Source organism: Podarcis pityusensis, assembly GCF_964106645.2.
Source record: "Podarcis pityusensis genome assembly, chromosome: 10".
NCBI lineage: Eukaryota > Metazoa > Chordata > Lepidosauria > Squamata > Lacertidae > Podarcis > Podarcis pityusensis.
The window spans coordinates 17,487,883-17,514,176 of record NC_138035.1 but is presented as its reverse complement, the minus strand read 5'-3'; the positions used below and the strand labels follow the sequence as shown (position 1 = coordinate 17,514,176).

Sequence of the window (26,294 nt, the reverse complement as noted above, 5' to 3'; positions counted from 1 at the left end):
ACTGTGAGAACAGGATGCAATATGATATGATAATCTTTAATGTCATTGTCCCATACAGAACAACGAAATTGAAATATCTACACAAAACATTCAAAACCCAACAAGCCTGCTATCCCAGCTATCCCAACCTGGTTAGCCCCCTAAAAACTCTGATACCCCATTTTTAATACAATATACTCCCATAGAGACTCCTTACACTGCGTTTAAAACCAAAATCGCATTTGGGTAGTAACTGTTTCTCAGGCGGCTAGTCCTACTCTTTATAACCCTGTACCTTCTTCCAGAAGGCAGAAGCTGAAAGAGATCATTTCTGGGGTGCGCACTATCCTGCACTATCACTGCAGCTTTCTTATGGCACCTGGAAGCATAGATTTGATCCAAGGTGGGAAGAGTGAATCCAATTATTCTCTCCGCAGTCTTTGCAACCCTGGACAGCATTGTTTTTCCCCTGACCGTGCAGCTCCCAAACCACACACACAGACCATAAGTTAATACACTCACAACAGTACAATGGTAAAATGCCATCAACAGGTCCTTTGAGAGATTGTTTTTCCGGAGGATGTTGGACTAGATGGGCCACTGGCCTAATTCAGCAGGACTCTCCTTATGATCTTAACCTGCACTCTGCGTCTAAATGGCAATGGGGCCTCTCCATTGCACAGCCCCCTAGATGACAGCATCTGCTCTACATTTTGAGGACACATCATTCAAAGCCCACCACTTCCGTGAAGTTGCGAAACACAGGCTTGAGATACGATTTATTATATTTCTACGCTGCTCTTCACTGGAAGGAGTCCCAAAGTGGCTTACAAACAAGAAGTAACATCACAGACGCAGCATAAATCATGCAGAATAATTAACGAATCATCAGTAGAACAAGTGCAATCTATAAAAAGACTCTTAACAAGGCTGCAACTAAGAAATAAGCTAAACATTGCAATTAAAGCAAACGTCATGTTACTAGCAAATCAGCACAGCGTTCGTAATCTATAGAACAATATAACAACAACAACAACTTATTTACACCCCACCCATCTGGCTGGGTTTCCCCAGCCACTTTGGGCGGCTTCCAACAAAATATTAAAATACAATAGTCCATCAAACATTAAAAGCTTCCCTAAACAGGGCTGCCTTCAGATGTCTTCTAAAAGTCTGGTAGTTGTTTTAACAAAATCTTAACAAAATAGCAGCAAAAAATACAACTAAGCACTGTTCAGTTCATACACAAACTCTCCACACTCCCATGCCTCATAATCTTTCACTCTGTTCAGCTCATTAGAATAAGCATACACTTTATCCCCATGGCAGCAACTCCCCTGTGCAGGTTCCTCAGGCTGGAAGTGGGGCAGCACAGGTGAAACCAAACACCCCTGATGGCAAGCAGTCTCTCTCTCAGCTCGCTGTTCTTCCTCTGGAAACTGCTCCCTTATGGAGGCTCCTAGGGCTGGAGGGTAGGGCAAGGCAGGTGGAGAAAGCCATTACCTGCTGGCCAACTCAGTGTCTCTCTCCCCTCACTTTGGTTTCACTCCTAAATCCTTACCTGCCCCCTGCTCCTTTTATAATTCATCCTCGCATGCAACCTGTAATCACATTGGGAAATGAATGTTCTGCAGGAAACAGCTGGGCTAAAGGTCGGCGTCTCCAGTCGCATCAACGAATGGTTGACCAAGACCCCGGAAAACAGCAAATCGCCTGCTCCCAAACCATCGGTGAGTGCTTGTCCTTCTGTTTACAGTAGCTTCATTCATTGGTCATCAAACAGCTCCAGTTTAACACAGCAAGGTGAAACGCCGATAACTTCCTGCAGAAGCGAGTGCAGAAGAGGACAAATTCTGCACACAATGGGAACAAGAACGAACTCTGGTACTATTTCTGGGACGTGGGTGGTGCTGTGGGTTAAACCACAGAGCCTAGAGCTTGCCGATCAGAAGGTTGGCAGTTCGAATCCCCGCGACGGGGTGAGCTCCCGTTGCTCGGTCCCTGCTCCTGCCAACCTAGCAGTTCGAAAGCACGAAGTGCAAGTAGATAAATAGGTACCGCTCCGGTGGGAAGGTAAACAGCGTTTCTGCTCTGGTTCGCCAGAAGCGGCTTAGTCATGCTGGCCACGTGACCCGGAAGCTGTACGCCGGCTCCCTTGGACAGTAAAGCAAGATGAGCTCCGCAACCCCAGAGTCATCTGCAACTGGACCTAATAGTCAGGGGTACCTTTACCTTTCCTGGCTTCGTATTTTGGTGGTGGTAGAGGTGCTTGATCTTCTTATATGGAGTCAGCTTTTCCTCCTTCTCCTCTTTGCCATCACCCATGGCTTCTGAGCATGGGGACGTGCCTTGTACTGTGAATGGCCGGAGCAGGGAAGGAACCAGTGCAAGATAGAGGCTGTCGTACATGAAGGCTGTAGGGGATCAAGTAGGCTAATTCATGGACCCTGCAATTGAGAAGGGACATTAATCATAATAGTGGGACCTTTATGTTTGGAATGTGTGTCTCCTCAGTTACCAGATGCTAGCAGGGAGAAATAGGCGATGGTAGCAGCCACCATTAGTTCCTGGTGGCCAGTTTCCCTACAACAGAGATGGGGAATCAGAGTCCAACCCCCTGCAATTCAGGGAACTGCAGGGCCAGGGCATCAAATGAGGCCCTTCAGATCTGTGTCCAGCCCTTTACCAGTCCCTGTCCTTGTCTATGCTGTCCTTGAGCTCTTCTGCCTTCCTGGAATGTGTCCTTGAATTGTGAAAATGCCTCTTGCTTGCGAGGATGTAGGAGCCTCTGACTTTTTGCATGGCTGGAATATAGCTTACTGAGCAAGCTATTGCTCCACCCACTTTTGCCTATGGCCCCACCCACTACTGGCATACACAGCCCCCATCCCCCAAGGAAGGTTGCCCTTGATGCAAAGCAGCCCTTGGGCTGGAAAGGGCTCCCCATTTTCGGTCAATTTGTATGCTCTTCTCCACCTCTGGTCAAAACTCCTCGATGGATGTTTGCAAGTACACAGAGAAGTAAATTTCATGCAACATAAATTGGCACTGCAATTAGTTTGTGGGCGTGTGCAAGAGCAACAGAAGTGGATCAAGACTTACCTGTCCTTTTCTCCAATTCATTCTCTCTTTCTCAGTTGATTTCTCTATTCTCTCCTCTCTTTTCACCATCATCTCCTTGGCTGGATTCCAGATACCTGCTGTTCTATTCTTCTCTTGGACTGGCTGTTTTCTGTTAAACTAGTCAGGTAAATCTCCTTCTGAGCTACCATCGTGCTAAGCCACAAAACCGTAGTCCTGCAGTCCCAGTCATAACCAGGCTTCCATTCATACAAGTCCTGTTTATGTCAGTGGGGCCCTTTTCAATAAATGATGAAAGACTCGTGGCAATGTACGTATATGAAATTGGCCTTAAGGGGTCTAAATAAGATACAACTTTGTTTGGATCGAACTATGCCATTGCTTGCATCATGGCACATAGCCTCTCTCCCTTCCCCTGAGCATCTCACCCCAATCTGCCCTGGGGTTCCCCCAGCCTGCTAGAACGGATTTTTTTTTTTGGGGGGGTGCACATGATGGGAGGGAGGGTAAGTTCTATTGCACAAATGTCAGTCTTTCCACGTATAGTGACCTTTCATTAACTGCTTTCTCTTTTTCAAACTTCTTGCTTTGTTTCCCCGTCTCCTTCTTTGAACTAGGACTTAAAACCTGGAGACGTATCCGGCAAACGTAACCTCTGGGAGAAGCAGTCGGTTGAGAAAGTCACTTCCCCCACAAAGGTAAGAGATCGCAAAGAGCCACCTCTGTAAGCTCAGTATTTTTCATCTCTTTATTCCTTTCTTCTGAACAGTATCTAGCAATCTGCTGGAAATAAACGCTATGCTATTATTATATGTGAACAGAAAAAACCTGACCTGACCTTTCAACTTTGTGCTCTTCTTCTGTAATTCAGGCGACAGCGGCCGGCAAAAAGTCAGAGACCAATGGTAAGTAAAACAACAATATTTTGGGAGTGTTCATGGTGTGAGCATGCTTCCAGGGTGGCTCTAGTTTGAGAAGCGGATTCCAGGAATGGTGGCATAAGCGAGGGAGCACTTTTGGTGGAGCAGGGTTTGCAATTTAAGATTAGTTTGGGTGAGGAACAACATTCTGTATTAGATAAATAGCCCCAATAGACTTTCTGTGATAGTGGAGGGAGATGTTTGGTTACAAGAGTCTAGACTAACAGAGTAGTATTATGTAGTAGTGATGTATGGAAGTGAGAGCTGGACTATCAAGAAGGCTGATTGCCGAAGAATTGATGCTTTTGAATTATGGTGCTGGAGGAGACTCTTAAGAGTCCCATGGACTGCAAGAAGATCAAACCTATCCATTCTGAAGGAAATCAGCCCTGAGTGCTCACTGGAAGGACAGATCCTGCAGCTGAGGCTCCAATACACTTCATGAGAAGAGAAGACTCCCTGGAAAAGACCCTGATGTTGGGGAAATTGAGGGCACAAGGAGAAGGGGACGACAGAGGACGAGATAGTTGGACAGTGTTCTCAAAGCTACCAGCATGAGTTTGACCAAACTGTGGGAGGCAGTGGAAGACAGGAGTGCCTGGCGTGCTCTGGTCCATGGGGTCACGAGGAGTCAGACACGACTAAACAACAACAAAATTATGTTTGCTATCTAGTTTTATGTGCTTTGGAGTTGAGGTCCTCCACCAAATTTTATTTTTTTTAAACTGGGGTGGTGCTTTTCTCTTTCCTTTTTTAGGAGGGCTTGGTTGAGTGGGGAAGTTGCTGCTATGAGGGGGGTGCGGGGTTGGTACCTATGGTTTCGGTGTGATGGATCCTCTTCTTTCTCCTTCAAGTCTTTTTTCGCATTATTGGCTTAAAACAAGAGGTGGGGAACCTGTGGCACTCCAGATTTTGCTAAGACTCCCAACTTGCACTGTAAGCAGGGCCAGTGGTCAGGGATGATGGGCACTTAAAATTTTAAAGTTCCTCATTCCTTAAGTGTTCATGCTTTACCCTTTTGATAATCAGTTAGCAGGTAAACAATACAGTGGATATTATTTGAGTTATATAGCGGCAGATGGAAGTGCAGAAGTGATTGCAAACCAATTCTAGACCTTAGAGTGAGCAAAGGGGTATTGCTAATAACTGCCTGGAGTAGCTGGGCTCTTTGCAATTTGCCGATTCAGCATCAGAACGCTGAATCAGCACTAGGGAGAAATGTGATTCAAGTTGTATTTAGAGGCCACTAATCAACCTAATCCAAAGTTTTTCACATAAAAACCATGTCAACCAAAACACAGCCACACTTCAGAATTTGTTCTCCTCTGAATTTTGCAGGGCAGTTTGCCAGCCAAGTAATAATGTGCACAAAAATGCATTATATCAGGAAAAAATATAAATATTAGAGAAAATATGCTTTGCAAAAGAAAGCGTGTATTAAGAGTCATTTGCACTAAAGTGCTGCTGAATTTTCATGGGGATTTTTTTTTTTTTAAAAAAAAAGCCCCAATGTGGAGAACGGAACTTAAAAACTGAGAAACTACAAGAAACCAAAGCTTGACAGATTCACCCATGCCGTAATCAGCAGTCTTTGTCACAATTTAGGATTTCTTGGTTATGCAAATACAGTGGTACCTCGAGTTAAGTACTTAATTTGTTCCGGAGGTCCGTTCTTAACCTGAAACTGTTCTTAACCTGAAGCACCACTTTAGCTAATGGGGCCTCCTGCTGCCGCCGCGCCGCCAGAGCACGATTTCTGTTCTCATCCTGAAGCAAAGTTCTTAACCTGAAGCACTATTTCTGGGTTAGCGGAGTTTCTAACCTGAAGCCTATGTAACCTGAAGCGTATGTAACCTGAGGTACCACTGTAGGTCAGAGGAATGGCATTTTATTGTGAATCTATGCTACCCCCTAACTTCTCTTTCTTTCAGCAGGTTTGAGACAATTTGAAAAGGAACCCTAAGAAACTCTCCAATGATGCTGGACCAACTCGGTTTTTAATAACGGAAGTGCTAAATTTGTCCCTTTCCTTTTATATATATTTATGTTTGTTTACCAGAAGGCCTTCGGGAGGGGAGGGGGGGAGGGGATTGGGGGGTCCGCTGTGTTTTTTGGTGCGTTATCCCATTTTTTAAAAAAACAAAAGACACCATGTATATTAGCACTGTATTTAATAATCAGCCTTAAAGCATTCATCCTAATAGTAGTGCCTTCGAACAAGAGCTTTATTCTTAAAAAGAAATCCACGCTGTGAAACGAGAGACACTTCTACTGAGTAGCTCTAACCAATTGTGTGTCTGAGCAAGACTGTGTTAGTGACGTAAAAGAGGGGCGCCCTCTAGTGTGTACACCTCCCAAATGCAGTCCTAGTTCAACGGAATGATGCTTAGGAATAAGATTGGATCCGTCTGGAACACTGAGGGGGCGAAGAAATTAAAAGCATTCGATGGCTTTTAAAGGCAGAGGTGTAAACGACCTATTTGCCACTGGCTCCTTACTGAACACAGATGGGTTTGGCATTAATTCCCTGTTGCATTCTCCCTTGGAAGCCCACGATTTGCGCATCTTCCCTGGGATGTAATCGCATATGGCATGGTACATCACACCGATGCTCTGTGGTCCATTAACAGTATTTTTAAAAATATTGTTTTGCAGCAGGGCCAGGAAAAATGTGGCATGAGGTCAACCACACGGCAGGAGGTGAGAGGAGGCAAGCGTTTCCCCCACTCTGCAAAAATGAATGCCACTGAGGAGACCACAGGGAACGGGCCACTGTGGACCCCCCACAAATTCTTCCCACTTCCACAGCTGGATTGAGCCCTGTTATTTTTCTTTCTTTCTGCACTTTAGATTGAGGCATGGAAGAAATACCTTTTGCTGACAATATATATATATATATATATCCTGTACTTTGCCCATGTCAAATCGGCACCCAGTTGAAACCTGCTCTGTACTTTAAGGTATCGTTCCTTTTCCCGTCTAGTTTTAAGTTAATAACCTAAATTTGGATGATTGCGGTTGACAGCGGTACTGATAGCTTTTCTCTCTCTCCTTTTTTGTTGTTGTTGTTGTCATTTTGGTTACTTGCAACTTTAGAATATATGCATAAAGCTTTACAAAAATTAGCTGTAAGGCACTACTAATGGTAGAAGGCTTTTAATACCCGCTAGAGTACTATATTTAGTTATAAACGTACATAACTAGCCAATATCACAACTTTTTTGTTTTTACAAAAAAATAAAAATACACACTTTTTATATTAAGATTTCATAATTGCCATTAAGCACGTGGCAAGAGAAATATTAGATTGTTTTTTAAAGAAAGTATCAGATGCCTTTTAATGGGTAATTAAAAGTATAGTTTTAAAGAGGGAGGGGGGGTTGGAAAGGGTATTAAGCGTCAAGCATAATGTCACTTGTATAAAACAATGTAGCTAATTTATATAAAACTACCGTAATTAACACACACGAGACACGCGTACACATTGTTGGCGACACACTATTTCTAACTTACCGCACGCTAGATTTGCCCTTTATCAGGTCTCTATGCATCTTGGTCTCTTTTAAAATAGGCATAGCCCCGCCACTTGTAGATGCAGCTATATGCATCCAACACCTCTGTCCTTCCTCCCCCTGGCCCTTGGTCAGAGGTGTAGTGCCACAAAAGGGCCTAAGCACACCTCAGGCTGAACACGCCAGTTATTTGTACTGCAGGGTCAAAGGCCAGCTGGGTTGTGGGGATGAAGGGGGCTCCATTGAACCCTGTGCGGACGTTCTCCCCTAAAGAACTGCAGCTGCACCGGGTGCATTTTGGGAGCTGGGGTGTTGATGAAGGGGATGCTCGCGCCCCCAACGCGTCCTCCCAAAATTCCTTACTTACAGCCATATTATTTGACTTGTATATATAGCAGCCTCAAGGATGACAAAGTTAGGTTTGAATTTACATATGGCACGAGGTTCTGCTTTTACACCATAAATTAGGCGGGTGGAGTAAAAAATAGGCAACTCAGTTTATGGTTGTTCAGGTTTTCTGGCCCACTTCTCAGATGCAAATTATAGCCTGGGAACGGTTATTGCCTTGTTACTGCTTTTTGTTTTTGTTGCCTCCATCTGCCCTATTTTTATTTTAAAACCTTCTTGTTTACATATTGAATTTCACTTGGGCTTTCAGAATGAAATCATGCAGTGAATGGCTTTTGGATCCGTCTGTTACTGTTTGGTGGTGGTTTGTTGTTTTTAATACACTTTTTGGACTCCTTACATTCAAGTATCTGCAATAAAACCAGTATGTTGAACCTGCAATTCACAATAAATGCAGTATGTCTACCAGGTGGTTGGGTGTTCTCTTCCCCCGCCAAATAATTTAAGGTACTGATAGGATCAGGCTGTGTGTTTGTGTGTTTAGCCCCCTTCTGTGTAGCCACAGGGTCTGCTGTGAAACCTGTTGAAAAGGGTCAGAGGCAAGAGGCTGCTCCCAGTTCACTGGATGAGAAAGACAAAATGCAATGGGCAGAAGATCTTAAACAGGTGGCATGAATCAGGTTACCCAAGTGTTGGTGTGGGAATTATTTTTATTATTTCCAAAAGGTACACACCACTCAGTAACAAAACAGGTAAGGTGTTTGGATTTCATTGGCCCAGAATGCACAACTGGGTGGTGCATAATACTTACCCTTAAATGTAAGGCAAGCATTAGGACCCAAAAATTCTTCTCTGGCCCAGATTTTAATCTGAACTGGACAAGAAAACTCCTTCTCCCCTGAGGTTCACAAACTGGTTCAAATAAATCAGGTGGGGGAGCCTATGGCTCTCTGGATACTGTTTGGGCTACAACTCCCATAGCCCCTGAGCGCTGGCCGTGCTATGTGGGTCTCATGGGAGTCCTAACAACATCTAGAAGGCCACAGGTTCCCCATCCCCAGAATAAACCAAGCTTTTCTCTCAAGCCCACTTGCAGGTGGGTTCACCCAATGCGAGTGATGTTGCAAAAGCATCACAGCCATCAAGAACCCTCTAGCAGGGTCCTTGATCAACACTCAATACTTGGCCAATTTCAGTAGATGGGGCGAGAGGGAGAGAGAGATGAGGAAGGTAGCCTTTTACAACATCATCCACTTGTGTTGCTTCTGTGGAGTCCTCTGGTTGTTCATTCCACTTGGCCTGAATATTTCTCCTCTTCTTTCGGATGAATGACCCAAAGTGGTTGGCTAAGAATAGGTACCTGCACTAGAGCTTCGTGACGCAGGAGTCCCAAAGACAATAATTCTACATCCGGAGCAGCTTCGGTTCTTAGTAATCGGCTTTGAAGGGGTAGTCTTTGTGATTCACAGAACTGCAAGAACAGGACATGGAAAAAGCTTCATGAGTTTGAATTCATGAAAGGTAAAACCATGGGGTGGGAGAGGATTATTATCATCAGTTTGCTACTCGCCCTTCACCCTAAGGTTCCTGGGTGGGTTGCAGCAATTCAAATACAATGCTAAGAGTGGTTTAACACAACTTTGTATGCTACCTAGTCCAAACCCATCTCAAAGCAGAAAATGCAGAGTTACGGCAGTCCACAAGAATGTCTCCATTAAAGGAAATCCCACTGTCCCTCTGATAGTCAGTACCATTGTCCAACAGCCCTTGCCCTTAATTCTACAGTTCGACCAAAATCTACCCCACTGTGATGTCAGCCCATTAGCTCCAGGCCCCCCTTCTCTGTGTGACAGCTCTCATTGCCTAAAGTCAAGCATTTTTCAGGCAAAATGCCACAGCATACGCTTAGCAGGATGTCAAGGCAGCAGGGAAAGGGTTACTTTTTAATTATATTTGATTGATTGAATTTGGAACAGAAACTACTGGCGGCTGTGGGCGCACTACAGAAATAAAAATGCTTTATAACCCCTCCTAAACCTCCCACTAAAAAAGAGAAGAGCATGGAAGTTTAAAGCTTACTGAGCCATCACACAATCTCTCCAGTTTTTGTTCAAGCTGAGGAGAGTCGCCATCTCTTCTTTAGTCAATTCAAAGTCAAAGACCTATAATTTTAAAAAGAATGAAAAAAGTGAGGTACATTCCCCTGGCCCATGGGCTGAATAATGAAATGTCAAGGTAGCCCGGTGTGTGTGTGTGTGTGTGTGTGTGTGGTTGGGAGAGAAAGGGTGCCCAGTTTTGAAACTGAGAACATTAACATTCCTACTGATGAAGGTGTTAAGTGTGCATGGTATGTGAGTAAGAGTAGTTGCTCCTGCGTGCATGGAAACTTCCAGAATGCCACAGTTACTGTCATTTTACCACAGCCTTCTGCCAAGGAACCAGGGTGGCATCCTCTGTGAGGATGTTCGGCAGATGTTGAGTTTCATGGCTGAGTCGGGAGTTGAGTCCAGGTCTCCCTGGTCAGAAGTTCAACTCTAACCACTGTACCACTCTGGCACACACCATTGCCTCAGATGCACTAAATTGTTAATTAAGTACAGTGGTACCTTGGGTTAAGTACTTAATTCGTTCCGGAAGCCCATTCTTAACCTGAAACTGTTCTTAACCTGAAGCACCACTTTAGCTAATGGGGTCTCCTGCTGCTGCCGTGCTCCCGGAGCACGATTTCTGTTCTCATCCTGAAGCAAAGTTCTTAACCCGAGGTACTATTTCTGGGTTAGTAGAGTCTGTAACCTGAAGCGTACGTAACCTGAAGTACCAATGTAATTAATTAGACTTCTTGCCTTACCACAAGGGCCCAGGGTAGATGACAGCAATTTAGGAATACAATATTAAGATGCACTTATGTGTGAAAAGCATTCTATAACTCAGGGACGGCCACAAATAATCATTTCTCTCAAGCTGGCCTCCCGAACCTCTGTGGGCAGTAGAACTACCCAAGTAGGTTCCCTCTGCCAATCTTAACATCCAAGAGAGTCGGTGGGGAAGGAGGTGGTCTTTCAGATTTTGGGGGCTGAATTCTTTCGAGCTCTAAATCCCAAGGTGAGCACATTGGATTAGTGCAGCTGTTTGAAAGTGGGTCTAAATGGAACCCCAAGCAGCAATCTGGCCACTGCATTTTGGACCAGTTGAAGTTTCCATCTCCAAAGGCAGTCCCACGTAGAGTGCATTGCAAATGCAAGCCAGAAAGTAATGACTGGGATGTTCAGAGAGGGGCATGCACTCCATGCTCTTTGATTATGGGAACACAGATTATACTCTCAGATTATGGGTTTGGTGTCGGGAGCTAGCAGCCAGCAGGGTGGCTGGACAAACCTATTAGCCATTCAGGTCCTCAGAATCCTTTTCATACTACATCAGACCATTGTATCATCCACTGCGACTAGCAACAGAACTCCAGGATACCAAGACTTGAACCTAGGTCCTTCTAAATGCACAGCATATGCTCTCCACACCACTGGACTACAACTCTTCCCATACTGCTATTTGATTCAGGTGAGTGGTAAATCCAGATGGGTGCATTAAGAATGAGGCAGGGAGATTCTCCTTTACCTTAAAATTCTCTTCCAGGCGGTGTGGTTTTTCTGACTTGGGAATGACAGCCACGTTCCTCTGGATGTGAAACCTGATCAGAACCTGCAGGGGCAAATCAAGACTTGTTTCCAACAAGGGTGGACCAATGTTTTGAGCATTTCAGATTTCCAATGAACTCAGCAACAGCTAATAATAATAATAATTTTAATCTGTCTCCCTATCTCCCCCACCCCTTTAATCATCTTGCCATGGGGATTGGCTGAAAGGCTTAATTCATGGCAGAGTCAAAACTACGCATCTCATTCTCATGTTTGTTTGCATGAACAGCAAACAGCCTCCTCAGAAGGAGAAAATAAGCAGTCCTTCCAAACCTAGATGGGAATCAACAGCTGTGAAAAGCAGCATTCTGCAATGATCCTAATGCAATACTCCTCTTGGTTCAATTATGCCACCACCAGCGCAGGCCCCGATCAGCCCCTTCTGGTGGGCTGATTTGCAAATGCAGATACAGGAATGGCTACATGCCTAGGATGAAGAAGAAGAAGAGTTTGGACTTGATATCCCACCTTTCACTCTCCTTAAGGAGTCTCAAAGCGGCTAACATTCTCCTTTCCCTTCCTCCCCCACAACAAACACCCTGTGAGGTGAGTGTGACTGAGAGACTTCAGAGAAGTGTGACTAGTCCAAGGTCACCCAGCAGCTGCATGTGGAGGAGTGGGGAATCGAACCTGGTTCACCAGATTACGAGTCCACCGCTCTTAACCGCTACACCACGCTCTCTGAGCTGAATCTGCACCCCTCATCCCACAATTACTACACAGATGCACCATACTACAGTGGCACCTCAGTTTTTGAGCGTTTCGTTCGGCGTTCGAACACTGAATACCCAGAAATGCATGCTTCGGTTTTTGAACGTTTCAGAAGTTGAACGGTCTTCTGGAACGGATTACGTTCGAAAACCGAGGTTCCACTACATTTTCAGCAGAGAAGCTCCCACGTTAACTGAGGCTTCCCTCAGCTTTTCCACATGCAAAAATGAGGCACCATCCAAGCTCAGGCTGACAGCCTCATTATTCACTCTTTGTCTTCAGCATATTTACCTGTGCGACGCTCTTCTTGTGCCTTGTAGCAATCTCTTTAACCGTTGGGTCCTCCAACAGGATAGGGTCCCCAGGCTTGAGACTACAAAATAAAGCCAATACGCCCATTAACAGTGTGATTCCATGCCTGTGTATTCAGAAGACCCATTGCATTCAATGGGGCTTCTAGCTAAGTGTTGGATTGAAACTTTAAAGAGTTATCCTCTTATTTCTTTGGCACATATGACACTAAGCAGAAAACCTAGATTTCCTACATAGAACTGCAGAAGCAGCTGTCTTGCAGCAGGCAAAACTACTTCCAAGTAACACAATTCTCATTTTTATTCTCATAGAATTTTGGGTGTTGGACGGGAGCTTGGAAGTAGTCTCATCCAACCCCTTGCTCGGTTCAAGGTCTGCTGTGCAGTTTGCAACTACAACACCCCTGACAGGTAGCTTAAGTTAGCCTCTGCTTAAAACACCCCCCAACAAAGGTGAGCCCATCACCTGCACGGAACTTCTCTGTCCGTTAGGAAGTTTAGTCAGGTGTTTACAAACGAGTCGCTGTCTTCTACTTATTTAGAGGGTTGTCACCTAAGAAGATGGAGCAGACTGGTTTTCTGTTGCTCCAGGCCAAGGACTAGAATCAATGACCCTTCCTCAATGTTAGAAAAAACTTCCAAGTGAGAAGAGCTGTGCAACATCCTTTAAGGACATAAGAAGATCCCTTCTGCATCAGGTCAAAAGGTCTATCCAGTCCAGGATCCTGTTCTCACACCATCTGATCAGATGCCTACAAGAAGCCTGCAAGCAGGACACAAGCACAACAGTGCTTTGCATTCAGTAGTTTGTATTTAGAGGCATACTGCTTCTGACAACACAGGTACAGCAACTAGTAGCTGTCAGGAGCTTGTCCTACACTCGAGTAGGACCCTGGCAGAGAAACATGCCCGACTGGCACGTTCCCTCCCTCCTGGTCGATCATTCGGGAGCTTCAAAAGCTTTCTTCAGCCCAAACATCACAGCGAACGATGCCACCAGACATCGGCACACTTAGGGATCCGCAGAGTCTTCACAGCTTGCGTGACAGACCTCAGCAACTCAGCATTTTGGCTAATCTACTTTATTTACATATAAACACACACGGAGCACTGCAACATGGCTCCCTCTCTCTCAAGCATCAGACAGCAAAGAGAAAAAGAACAAAGGACAGTAGTCCCACTTCACGGAACACAGTAACACAAACATTCTGTCTCCGTCACTTCCCACTCTGTGGAGTCAAAACATATACAGTCATGTGAAAGACAACAATCCCATGACTGCAATCACAGAGCAGGAATTCTAACAGTAGCTGCTGACCTTGGAAGGTGAGAGATTTTCCTTTGCAGGAGGCATTTAAGAAGAGTCTAGGCTTAGGGATTCTGTATTTGCAAGAATACTGTGTCATGTAATATGAAAACCAGGTAATACATAAATAAATACAACAGTAGATAAACTCCACAGACCCATCAATGACTCCATGGCCATATACACTTGATCACACAACATAAACACAGAAAGCAAACAATCTGGACAACGAATGTTATCATCCAGCCAAAAGTTTAATTCAAAGCAGTCTTACGTATGGGCGCCGAAAGGTCGGTAAGCAGTCACAGAGATCCCTTTGGATTGGCAGTAGTGAATCAGCTTCTCCTGGGTAAGGTATGGGTGGCACTCAATCTGCAAGCCCAAGAAAACTCTGGATTACACAACTAGCAAGCACTGACACACTCCTTTGAACAAATGTCCTATTTTAGGGGAGACAAAACATTGGCGAACTCACCTCCCACTCTACAAACACAAATGCGCGCACACACACACACACACACAATCTAAGAAGGTGATAAACAGTCAATCCCTCTTCACAGGGAACTTTGAGAGGGGAATAGGTCTCCTAACAACATGCAGTGCCCTCAACGAAGCACAGCTCCCAGAATGCTTTGGGGGAAGCCATGACTGCAGAAAGTGGTAGAGTGCTTTAAAATGCATGGTGTGGATGCGGCCTAGTTGAGGAAGGCAGCACAGCTAAGGATTTTCAAACACAAGCCAGTGACCACCTTCGAGATGTCCACATCCATGAAAGCAGGGAAGCTCAGCTGTGTTGGGGGAGCTCGCAAGGTAAGGTTGTGGAGGGGCAGTTCCTGACGAGACCGTGCCCAGTACTGAGGAGCTTCAACGCAGCAACATTTCCAGAAGCAGGCAGAGATGCTAGCCCTACTCACCTGGTGGTTGACGGGTTTGTGCTTCAGGCCAGGTTTCTGCAAGAGCTTCTCGATCTGATAGTGGTTGAAATTGGAGATCCCAATGGCTTTCACCAGCCCACAATCCACCAGTTCCTCCATTGCCTAAGGGGAGAGCGGGAAGGCAGACGAAATTCAGGGCATCACCTTGGTCCTATGTGTTGGAACAAACTTTCACACCTGAGCTATGACCACAGGTGGCAAGAGCACAGCATCCCTGGCCAAGTGAACCATTTAGACAGGTGAATATCATCAGCATCTCAAAAGCCATGATTAAGCTATGATGACATGCAGCTGGAGATGCGATAAGGAAAATGCTTCTTTGAAACTCATGTTTATGCAATGTCCTACACTTAGAAATTTTTGGAAATACTACTATGGGTAAAATTTAAAATTGTCAGATAACTGCATCATTTCTTTCTTTCTTTTTACCCCAGTTTCTTAATATTTTAATTTGTATTGGAATTTTATTTACAACATAACATAAACCCCCACCCCCCAAAACAGAAATCCACCCTCATTAAACATGAAAATAACATACAATGAACATAACCTACAACAATACAGCCAACCAAATAAAAGACTTCCTTTATCCTGTATGTGGCCTCCTTGTTTACTTCTTATAAGCTGTTTCCTTTATGAATAATCATTATCTGTGTTTTGGCAGAAGGGCGCAAAGAGACCATGTACGTTGACCCCGTATACTTGGTATATAGTTTGAAATTATGCACTTAATAATTATACAAATAATAATAATTGCATCATTTCAAACTATATACCAACTATACAGGGTCAAAGTACGTGGTCTCTCTGCCCCCTTCTTCCAAAACACAGGTACTGATCCATTGGAAAGAATATACCATGGCCCCCTCTGATCAATGGATAGAAGACATGACAACTCTTGCAACATACAGACAGATTGCTTTTAGATGCAGACTGTGTCTGAATAAATATAACAATATTTGGGATCCATTTATAAAAAGCGTAACGTGTTAATGATAATTTTACATTTGCTGAAATAACTGTACTACTTATACACCCATATATTATACTGTATCACAATTTCAATGTTTCGTTGTGTTGTGTTTTTGCTTTTTTCACTTTATTTTCTCAGTGAAAATTTTCAAAAATATATACATACATACATCTAAGTTTAACCCAAAAGGGTTAAGGTTGCAGAGGATAGGGCTGAAACCAAGCCCAGTTAACCTTCTAACCTCCCAGGTAAGGCACTTCTCAATGATGCTCAACTCTGGCTGAAAATCCCTACACCTGACTGGAACTGGGAATGCCTGTGCTTGACTGAAATATGAGTCAATGAATGCACTGGTATTTCTCACCATTAGAGCACTCGGGAGGTGAGGAGACCTGCTGTTCGGTTGGGGAGAGACTGTTGCTCTTTGGCAGAGTACTTGCTTTGCCTTCAAAAGATCCCAGGTTCAATCCCTGCCATGTGCAGGTAGATCCCTGGATGGTCGCTGCCAGTCAGTGTAGAGCAGGGATAGCCAACCTGGGGCACTCCAAATGCTAGGACTCCAACCCCCATCAAGTCAGCATGGCCAAAGGGCATGGATGATAGGAATTGTAATCCAGCAACATCTAGAAGGCATTGTGATTGCTGCCTTAGTGCTGATGGGACAAGTAAGACATCTTCCTCTGTTTGCGCTTATAAAAAAAATATGGCCTCTATGTTCATCATCTCTGATCGAAAAAAGGATTTCAGGGAATAGAGAATGAGAAGACCTTTGTCCAAGATCTTAGTGGGCTGCTTCAACTTCTGTTGCATCCCTGATTTTCCTGCTCAACCACAAGATGGAATTCATTGAAGCACCTTCAAAATGAGCTCAAGTCAAGCTTACCTCCCAAGTGCCCAGATAATCCGTGTTGCTGGGGATGACCATACCCTTCTCGTCACGGGGAACTAAATCTTCTCCGGCCTGGTGGAGAGAAAAGGGCAATTGTTATGTTTCTGTCTGTTGGCCACCTCCCAAGGTCCCACCCCGCCTCTTGGGACGGTTGAGAATCTTCCTGTAACATCCAAGGTCCACTGAGCAGAAAGGGATGATGAGGGGCTTCGCTGTTACCTTGAATCCCATGGGGAAGTGCATGAGATAGAGGTCCAAGTAGTCCACCTTCAGCGCAGAGACAGAATCCTGGCATGATGCCTTCACCAAGTGCTTCTCATGGAAAGTGCACCACAGCTGTGCAGGGGAAGAAGAAATCCATCAGCACATTGACCCGTCTCCTCTGCCGAGTTGGCAGAAAACATCACTTTCAACCCTGATTATGAGTCCTTTACCCAAGGAACCGTTGCAGACCCTATGCCAGGGAAAGCCAACGTGGGGCCCTCTAGATGTTGTTGGAGTACAACAACTCCCATAAGCGTCGGCCAGAATGTCTAGTGGGATGATGGGAATTGTAGTCCAATTCTCTTCGCTTAAGAAGTCTCCTTCTTTGGAGGTCTTTAAGAAGAGGCTTGACAACCATATGTCAGGAGTGCTCTGATGGTGTTTCCTGCTTGGCAGGGGGTTGGACTCGATGGCCCTTGTGGTCTCTTCCAACTCTATGATTCTATGATTCTATGATTCTAAGTATAGCAAGCCCTCTCTGTTACACTTTTGACATTAGTCGAACTTTTCCTCTCTCCCAACACTTCCCAAATTAGTCCATTTCTGCACTTTCCAATTCTCATTGGGGTTTGTTTGCATGCAAATGCTGTTTTATAGTCCATATAATTATTACTGCACACTGCTTGGGTATTCTCTGAATGCAGAGCGGATTGGACATTATGAAATAAATATATAAAAACTTGGGAGAAAGCTAGTTTAGGGCTCGTATATCTGACATGATAATTTTCCTTGTGTCTGTTTCTTCACGATGGCCTTTCCCTTACTCTCACCATGAAGAAGCATTCACACATGCACCTCACAGCTCTCTCTCTCTCTCTCTCTCTCTCTCTCTCTCTCTCACACACACACACACACACACACACACCCCTGTAGCCAAAAGGGATAACAGTATAGGAAATAATATTCTGTTGATTGTACTCAGGACCAATCTATACATTGTTGGCCATGCTTTTTTTCCCAAGCACTCAAACCAGCCATGTTTATTTTGAAGCGGGGAAAGGAGCCAGGGCCCAATCCAGAATGTGCTCCCAAGATGGTTTCTCACTGAAAATCAACCACCTCAGGCTGGGGCTCTGAGGAATCTTCTTGCTGCAATAACAACCTTACCTTGCTAACAACGAAGAGATCTTCCCGTTTCACAGCCCCTTCCTTGATTTTCTGCTGGAGGGCACTCCCAATCTCATCCTCATTCTTGTAGTAGTGGGCGCAGTCGAAGTGGCGGTATCCGAGGTCAATGGCATATTTAACGGCTTCGCCTACTTTTCCAACAGGTGCCTGAAATACAAAATTTGTATTTTTTTTTCAAGCACCAAAACAAGCCCTGCCAACCTTTGAAATGTACCAAATTGCCTTTTCCCCCCTAAAACAAACAAACATTCCCAATTCGAATAAATGTCAGATATATTGCTAACTGGATTTATTAAACGTTTTCAAACATTACCACAAAAAGAAAAACCAAATATTACCACATACTACCCTGCCCCCCACTCCGAAAACATATATTCCCACAATAAACAAGAAATGTGATTTACAATTTGGAAAACAAATTTCAGGGAAGAATGAAAAGGATGGCCAAGTTGCTAGCGTCAAAAAGCTTGCACAAAACTAGTTCCAAATAGGCAAAACAATTTGACACCGGAATGCTGGAATTGTTTGCTGGAGCCCTTTGGATTTCAGTTATGCTAACCTGGGTATAGAGTTGATATGACAAAATGTTGATCTGGGTCAAATATTCCAAACTTCCACCCATACATCTGGTGCTTTGCAGAGCGGCACAGGCAAAAGGGCAGATTCCCTGTTCCAAAGACTTGCAAACTAAATCAGCATTTCCCAGCTTGATGCCCTCCAAATGTTTTGGACTACAATTCCCATCACTCATTCTGAGGGCTCTTGCTCACGGAAGGCTGATCCACCACAGTTCTGCTGCTAACTCCGAGTCAGCAAAACCATGCTGGCTAAACTTCCCCTAGACCAGTGCTTCTCATACAGCAGTGATGAGACCCATCGGATTTAGAACTTAGGGAATTAAATCAGGCAGAAAGATTTCATCTGCAGAACCGGCTCCTCATTTAAGAAGTTATGCCTAAGAACAGCAATGGTGGGAGAAGTCGCCTGACCACCCCACAACCCCATTTCCCCCCATGCCTGCCTCCACCAGGGCCAGGGCCTTCTCAGTGATGGCTCCAACCTGGTGGAATGCTCTGTCCCATGAGACCAGGGCCCTGCAGGATTTAACTTCCTTCCGCAGGGCCTGTAAGACAGAGCTATTCTGCCTGGCTTTCAATCTGAACTTAGCCTGATCTTTTATTCCCCTTCCTTCCCTCCCCCTCCCCTTTTTATGAAGATTGCCCGCTCTGGGATCCCACAGCTAGTTCTCCCCTGGTCTCCTCTAATAGGACTAATTTAGCCAGCGAGCCCTGGTGATCATCTAATGTTTATTGGATGGATTTCCCCCCTAAATTAAATTTTGAATTCTGAATTTATTGTTATTCACGCTTTATACTGTATTTTATGCTGTTTTCTGTTGCACCAATTAAGTGTTTTAAATTTGTTGTTAGCCACCATGAGCCCGGTTTTCTGAACGGGGAAGGGCGGGGTATAAATAAAAAATTATTATTATTATTATTTATTATTGGTGCAAGTGATGCCTGAATAGGGTTTGTGGCTTTGCGGGGAAAGCAGATCTTTCTGCCTCATTTCACAATCTGCAAAAAAAGAAAAAAAAAGAAAAAAGTAGAAAAAAAGAGAATTAAGATGCCAATTCCCTTAATAAAAGATGAAAAATGGGGAGAGGATGTTGCGTTGGGGGTCTTGGGTGACCGAGGAAGTTCAGGCCGCCTTATGACAGCAGGAGGCAGAAACGTGTCTTTATATTTCTAAAATTGTTTCCATTACTTTTATGAGGCTGAACAAACAGAATGAGAAAGGCAACATTTTCCTCTTGGCTGCGCTTCTACAACAAGGCCCTTGGGAAAGAAACTTGTGATGCTTACCGTGAAACAACTCTTAGGCTTCCAAAAACCGGATGATTCTAACTACGAATTCTCTACGAACTATAAATTGAGAGGTGTTGTTTGCAGGCGATGCGGCCTTGACAGGGCACTCCAAGGACGCTCTACAGAGACTTATCAACTGTTTTGTCTGAGTTTCACCATAATCAGTTCCCTTGACGCTGAGCTGGACAAGCATATTGGCAATGCAGCTACTTCAATGGCTCGCCTCTCCGAAAGGGTATGGGAAAACGTGATGCTAACTCCCAGTACCAAGATCATGGGTAGGCAAACTAAGGCCCGGGGGCCGAATCCGGCCCAATCCCCTTCTAAATCCGGCCCACGGACGATCCGGAAATCAGCGTGTTTTTACATGAGTAGAATGTGTCCTTTTATTTAAAATGCATCTCTGGGTTATTTGTGGGGCATAGGAAGTCATTCATATTTTTTTCAAAATATAGTCCGGCCCCCCACAAGGTCTGAGGGACAGTGGACTGGCCCCCTGCTGAAGAGGTTTGCTGACCGCTGACCAAGATGGTCTTGCGTGTTGTGCACACTGCATTATGGAAGGGTGTCGTGGTCAACTGACAACTAAAAATAATAATAATAATAATTTATTATTTATACCCCGCCCAGCTGGCTGGGTTTCCTCAGCCACTCTGGGCAGCTTCCAACAGAATATTAAAATACAATAACCTATTAAACATTAAAAGCTTCCCTAAACAGGGCTGCCTTCAAATGTCTTCTAAAAGTCTGGTAGTTGTTTTTCTCTTTGACATCTGGTGGGAGGGCGTTCCACAGGGTGGGTGCCACTGCCGAGAAGGCCCTCTGCCTGGTTCCCTGTAACTTGGCTTCTTGCAGTGGGGGAACTGCCAGAAGGCCCTCAGCGCTGGACCTCAGCGTCTGGGCAGAACAATGGGGCTGGAGATGCTCCTTCAGGTATACTGGACCAAGGCCGACAGGAGCGACTGACAGGAGAGACACCTCAACACCTTCCACATGCGCTGTGTCAGGAAGGTTTGGGGCCTCACATGGCAGCACAGTCTTAAACCAAGATGTGTTCTCCCAAGCCCACATTCCCAGTGTGTTTGCACTCCTGTCTCAACAAAGGCTACTCTGGCTTGGTCATGTCCACCGAATGGATAAAGGCAGGATCCCCAAGGACGTGCTGTACGGGGAGCTGGCTTCAGGCACCAGGCCCGTTGGCAGACCAACTCTGTGTAACAAATATGTCTGCAGTTGTGACATGAAGGCTGGCAACATCAACCCCGCTGACAACCTCAGACTGCCTGGAGACAGACGGTCAAGGTTGTGTATCCACAGCAGTGACCAGAGGAGGAATGACGGCTGGGAGGAGCACAGACGCCCTGGTGCATCTGCAGAAGCACAACTGGAAGCAGGCACTGCAACAGTTTGACGTCACCCCCAAAGGCAAACTCCTCCACGGTCTCCCAAGACAGACGGAGGCCAAGAACAACAACAGTATAAGGCAGTTTCCTTATACCAAGCCAGACCCATTGGTCCACCTAGCTCAATATTGTCCACATTGGCTGGCAGCAGCTCTCCAGGGTTTCAGGCAGGGAAAATCTCCCAGTCCTACCTGGAGCTGCCAGGGTTTGAACCTGCGACCTTCTGCATGCAAGACAGAAGCTCTACCGCTGACCTATGCTAGGTCATTGTAGTTTTGATAGGGATCTGGGGGCTGTTATCCAATTCCCTGTTCAACATACGATGCAATTACAACATCTCTGACAGATGGTCGGCCAGCCTCTGTTCAATGGTGTTTCCCACCATTTCCCAAAGCAGTCTAGTCTACTGCTGAACACCTCTTATTACCCTTAGGAACAGGGCTCCTCATGTTTTACCAAAATCTGCTTCTTTGCCATTTCTACCCATGAATTCCTCTGCAGCAACAAAGAGCAAAGTCAGCTGCGTGTGTGTGTTCATGAATGAGAGATGGATAATTTGCCAGCGCTTTACTTTTTCGTAAAGTCATTAGTACAATGGATGGGTGCCAAATGCAAACCCAGTGTTAGCCAAGCTTGGCAGCTTCAAGGCATTTAGCTTTTTTAAAAACTTATCATTATAAACAATTATATCCTGCTTTTCACTGTCTAGGTTGCAAAGCGGCTTACAATGCCAGAAATTATACAATGTAAAGAAATTCGAAACATAAATTGAACCTCAATATTCAAAACCCTCAGAAATTTTAAATGTTTTAAAATTTCAATCAAACGCTATTTACCACAAATACTAAGCATATTTAGGATTTGTCTATTGAATGCAAATATAATAAGCGAGCTACACTGGATCACAATCTAGAACACTGGGGGGAAAATTCTCATGCCAAGTGCAATGTCCGCAGAGGAAAATTGTTTTGAATTGGAAAATGGGTGCAGGAACATTTTCCAGTTTAAAATTTACCAGGAATTCCACATCACTGATGAATGCTTGAGAAGAGTAAAGCCAGGAGTGAACTGCCTTGGCTTACAAATTCTGCCACTAAACTGGAAACTGAGAGGCCGTCCTAATGGGCTTACTGTTCATTTGGGGTCATCGCAACTACAAGAGATGCTTTTGTATCTCACTTGATGACTATGAACTTGGAAGACTGGAAACTGCATGGGAACTGACTCCTCTGAAAAGCTTTTGGGCGAGTTGACAAGAGGAGAAAGGAAACCGCTCTCTCTGATATGAATTCTGCATTGGCCATTCACACACGCAAGTCACCAGGTGCAGCAAAACACTTCAGAGGTCATGTCTGACAGCAAAACGTCTGAACTGACAACTGAGAACCACTTGGATCTGAGGGGCTACGAGGCAACAAGAGGAAACGAGTTCTATGCGTGAGGATGCTGGCAACGGCCCCATCCACAAATGCAAATTATCACTGGGAGCGGCAGGCAGGCATACGTGAACGTGCATGCACAAAGTACGATTTTCTTCTCTCCCCCTCTCCTATACTAGGTCTCGTGTCCATCCAATGTAATTGGCTGCCAGCTGATTCAAGATAATAATAATAAAAACTAAAAAACTTTCGATATCACGGCGCAGAATAAAACTCCCTGGACGCGCAAGTCATAAGATAACGGCGACAATCACTGCCTTGGATTGCTTAAAAATGGAACCAAGGCAACTTTGGGGAGAACACGCCTCTCAACTGCTAATAAGCAAAACCGGACCTGCAGCTGCTTTGATAAGCGCCGCGGAGTTCTCACGTGCAGGCACTCCGAGAAAACGACCTGCACGTGAGAACGAGGCTTGTGCGTTCCTTTCGGGCCGAAGCAGCACAATTCAAAGGAAACGTTCGTCCTAGAAACGCACCCGGTTTTGGATGAACCTTATATTACCCGAATCGAGCTGAATATAGGCAATAAAAAGCAGAGAAGGGAAAGAGTTGCATAGAAGTCGCTCCAAAGCGCTGCAAGGCCGACCTCCTTTCCCGGCTGCGCGGAGCAAACGTGCGGAAAGGCACGGCGGCTAAGCGCTCCGCCGAGCAAGCGGGTCTCCCTCTCCCTCCAGCTGCGCAAGGAAAAGAAATCAATGGGGGAAAGGCTTAAAAGCAGCCAGGCGCGCAACTCCCGCCTGCAGCCCGGGCAGCTTTGAAGGCGCCGCGCTGCAAAGGGCAAACTGCAAAAGCAGCAGCTGCAGCCGGGGGGTCCCTGCGCCCGCTTTGCCCCCCAGTACCTGCCAAGTGCCCAGCCCGAAGAGGGGCATCCTCGCCTTGGTGCTCAGCTCCACGAACGCAGCCATGGCTCTCGCCCTCGGAGCCTCTTCCTTCCCCCGGGAACAAGCCGCAGCTGTGCGGGTCTCTCTTCCCCGTGACCAGCCTGGCTCCGCCCCGGCTCGGAAGGAGAGCGCGGAAGCGCGGCGCGTATCTGAGCGGAGGGCGGGCCGGAGCGGAGACGCACTGCTTAAGCGCGTGGCGCTGGCGCGGCCCGGACGGGATCCATGCAAACGCCTGATTTGTTCTGTGTACTATGAGCCCCCCCCCCCCGCCGAAAAAAGTTTCCATTGCAATGGAAGAAGCGGGTTTAGGAGAATGGGAAGCTGTTTGGAGGAAAGTGCGAGCCTGCAGACTTTTAAAATAGACTTGGCCTTTCTTTGGTTGCTATAAGGAAGCGCCGGGATACATATCTTAATCTGCCTTTGAGGAGCCCAGGGCAGTAAACGTGCCTTTCTTTATTATTGCATTTTTTTTCTTTACCCTCCCACCAAGGTCACCAGGAAAGGCAGTCCACACATATCCCGATAGAATGTGGTGGCAAATCTGCGGCTTTGACTGGTTGTGGATTGTGCATTCATTGCTAGGTGAGGATTTGAACCCACGCCCATCCGGTTAAGCCCTAGAATCACAGACTTGTAGAGTTGCAAGGGGTCGTCTAGGCCAACCTCCTCCTGCAGTGGAGGAATCTCAACACGCGGTCGCCCATCCAGTTTGAAACCCTGCTGAACCCTGCTTAGCTTTGCAAAAAATGTGCTAGCAGTTTTATTGCTGCATCATAATACTTTATCCACACCCCACAGGCTTTCTGCCTGCAGGGAGTTTGTACATAAGGCAGTGGTTGGTAACCTCAGATGTGGGTGGGGCCAAATGTGGCCCTCCTGGCCTCTATCTGGCCCTTGAGACACTTCCTAGGCCACACCTGCCACCAGTCCAACTTTGCACCCTTTCCTGAGTAGTTTTGGCCTGGCTGGAAAGTGTCCTTGAACAGAGAAAGGTATGCAAGTCTGTATAGGTAATGCCTGTTGACATTTCCATTCCACCTTAAGGAGCAGACGTGTGGAACAGTTGCATGTCACGTGTCTGTTTACATTTCAGCACAGCTTGCTGGGAACTTCCGTTGTGTATAGCTTTTGCTTTTCCTGTTCTCTCTGAGACGACATGAGAGAGAGAGAGAGAGAGAGAGAGAGAGAGACGTTTCTTTGTCCTGATTTATGATTAATAGATGTAGTATGCTTCCACAAGCCTCACGCCTATTCTATGTGTGCAGTGTGATCTGCTGATAGTGTGCCCGGGTTGCTGATTTACGTCGGAGCAGAGGTGATGGTCTTCCCAGTGGGATGGCTGGAAGGAGGCGGCCCAGCTGGGGCTAGCCAGCTGGCCTCCCAGCCCTCTGCAGGCCACAGTGCCATGGGTTACACTAGAAAGCAAAATTTACATGTGTTGCCTCAACCATTTGTGCCTCTGGCCCTCGGAAGCCTGACCCAAAAGGGAATGTTGCCCTCCACCCCTGACATCGGGAAGCAGACAAGGATATGCCCACCAAGTTCAACTTGACTCTGTTTTGCTACTTCGTGAATAGATCTTCCCATCAACAGCTAATATGAACAAGGGGAACAGCCTCTTCTCCTTGCCAGTAGTGCAGCAGGAAATCCAGAAGTACAGGGTCCCGCCACATGTCTTCTAAGATTGTGCAAGGTTGTATAATAAACTTCTGCAATAATAATAATAATTAGGAGCGCATTGCAATGATCAATGTGTTGCCTTTCAGCTAGATCTAGGCACATACATGGGCAGATAATTTGGAGTTCTCCAATACCTTCTTTTGGAGTGGCTTGAGTTGTGAATTATTAAGGGAAGAAACAGAACTTACACATAGGTCTATTGAAATGGAAGCGCCTTGTGTTTTCAGTGTTCCTAAATGCTTAGCCTAGGTGCATGCAGTGGCAAAAAAGCTCTCCTTTCATGCTGACGGGGTGTGTCTCTAGGGCCCTGGAGACAGGGATGCTGCTGCAATAAGTTTTGGACCCCCTGGACCACTCCACCTCTGCTCCCCTCCCACCGGATGATACTTTTAGGGCAGGGCTAGGGAAGCTGCGGCTCATTAGACTCCAACTCCCATCAGCCCCAGCCAGCGTGGCCAGTGGTTAGGCATGATGGGAGTAATAATAATAATAATTTATTATTTATACCCCGCCCATCTGGCTGGGCTTCCCCAGCCACTCTGGGTGGCTTCCAACAAAATATTAAAATACAGTAATGCATCAAACACTAAAAGCTTCCCTAAACAGGGCTGCCTTCAGATTTCTTCTAAAAGTCTGGTAGTAGTTGTTCTCTTTGACATCTGGTGGGAGGGCGTTCCACAGGACGGGTGCCACTACCGAGAAGGCCCTTTGCCTGGTTCCCTGTAATTTGGCTTCTTGCAGTGAGGGAACCACCAGAAGACCCTCTGCACTGGACCTCAGTGTCCGGGTAGAACGATGGGGGTGGAGATGCTCCTTCAGATATACTGGACCGAGGCCGTTTAGGGCTTTAAAGGTCAGCACCAACACTTTGAATTGTGCTTGGAAACGTACTGGGAGCCAATGTAGGTCTTTCAAGAGCGGTGTTATGTGGTCTCGGCGGCCGCTCCAACAACCTTGAGAAGGTCACAGCTTCC

The 26,294-nt window shown here is 45.8% G+C and overlaps 2 protein-coding genes across 11 annotated transcripts in view; one reads left to right on the top strand and one right to left on the bottom strand.

Moving 5' to 3' along the window:
• CALD1 (caldesmon 1) overlaps positions 1 to 8,308 on the top strand; it is a 186,951-nt gene extending 178,643 nt beyond the window's left edge. For 8 of the 10 annotated variants that reach the window (XM_081022760.1, XM_081022764.1, XM_081022758.1 and 5 more), the window contains 4 exons: positions 1,614 to 1,709; positions 3,678 to 3,758; positions 3,932 to 3,965; positions 5,912 to 8,308. In XM_081022760.1, coding sequence (XP_080878886.1) covers positions 1,614 to 1,709; positions 3,678 to 3,758; positions 3,932 to 3,965; positions 5,912 to 5,943 — 243 coding nt within the window. In that variant the 3' untranslated portion in view covers positions 5,944 to 8,308. Of the gene's footprint in view, positions 1 to 1,613; positions 1,710 to 3,172; positions 3,228 to 3,677; positions 3,759 to 3,931; positions 3,966 to 5,911 lie in introns of all 10 variants that reach the window. The other 2 variants (XR_013991000.1, XM_081022763.1) reach the window with 2 other exon arrangements.
• Positions 8,309 to 8,532: 224 nt separating this feature from the next.
• LOC308486396 (aldo-keto reductase family 1 member B7-like) lies at positions 8,533 to 23,756 on the bottom strand. Its single transcript, XM_081023213.1, has 10 exons — positions 23,599 to 23,756; positions 18,029 to 18,196; positions 16,877 to 16,993; positions 16,652 to 16,729; positions 14,775 to 14,897; positions 14,135 to 14,232; positions 12,535 to 12,616; positions 11,453 to 11,536; positions 9,920 to 10,002; positions 8,533 to 9,311 (listed from the first exon to the last, which is right to left on the bottom strand). Exons 1-10 carry the CDS (start codon positions 23,662 to 23,664, stop codon positions 9,269 to 9,271), a joined length of 942 nt encoding a protein of 313 aa, XP_080879339.1. The 5' UTR covers positions 23,665 to 23,756; the 3' UTR covers positions 8,533 to 9,268.
• Positions 23,757 to 26,294: the final 2,538 nt, after the last annotated feature.

Coding starts and splice junctions, on each gene's coding strand:
- LOC308486396 (XM_081023213.1), bottom strand. CDS start 23,664: ATGGCTGCGTTCGTGGAGCTGAGCACCAAGGCGAGGATGCCCCTCTTC. Junction 16,994..18,028: donor ATCTCTTCGTTGTTAGCAAG/GTAAGGTTGTTA, acceptor TCCCCTGCACAG/CTGTGGTGCACTTTCCATGA. Junction 10,003..11,452: donor GCCTGGAAGAGAATTTTAAG/GTAAAGGAGAAT, acceptor TTAAAATTATAG/GTCTTTGACTTTGAATTGAC.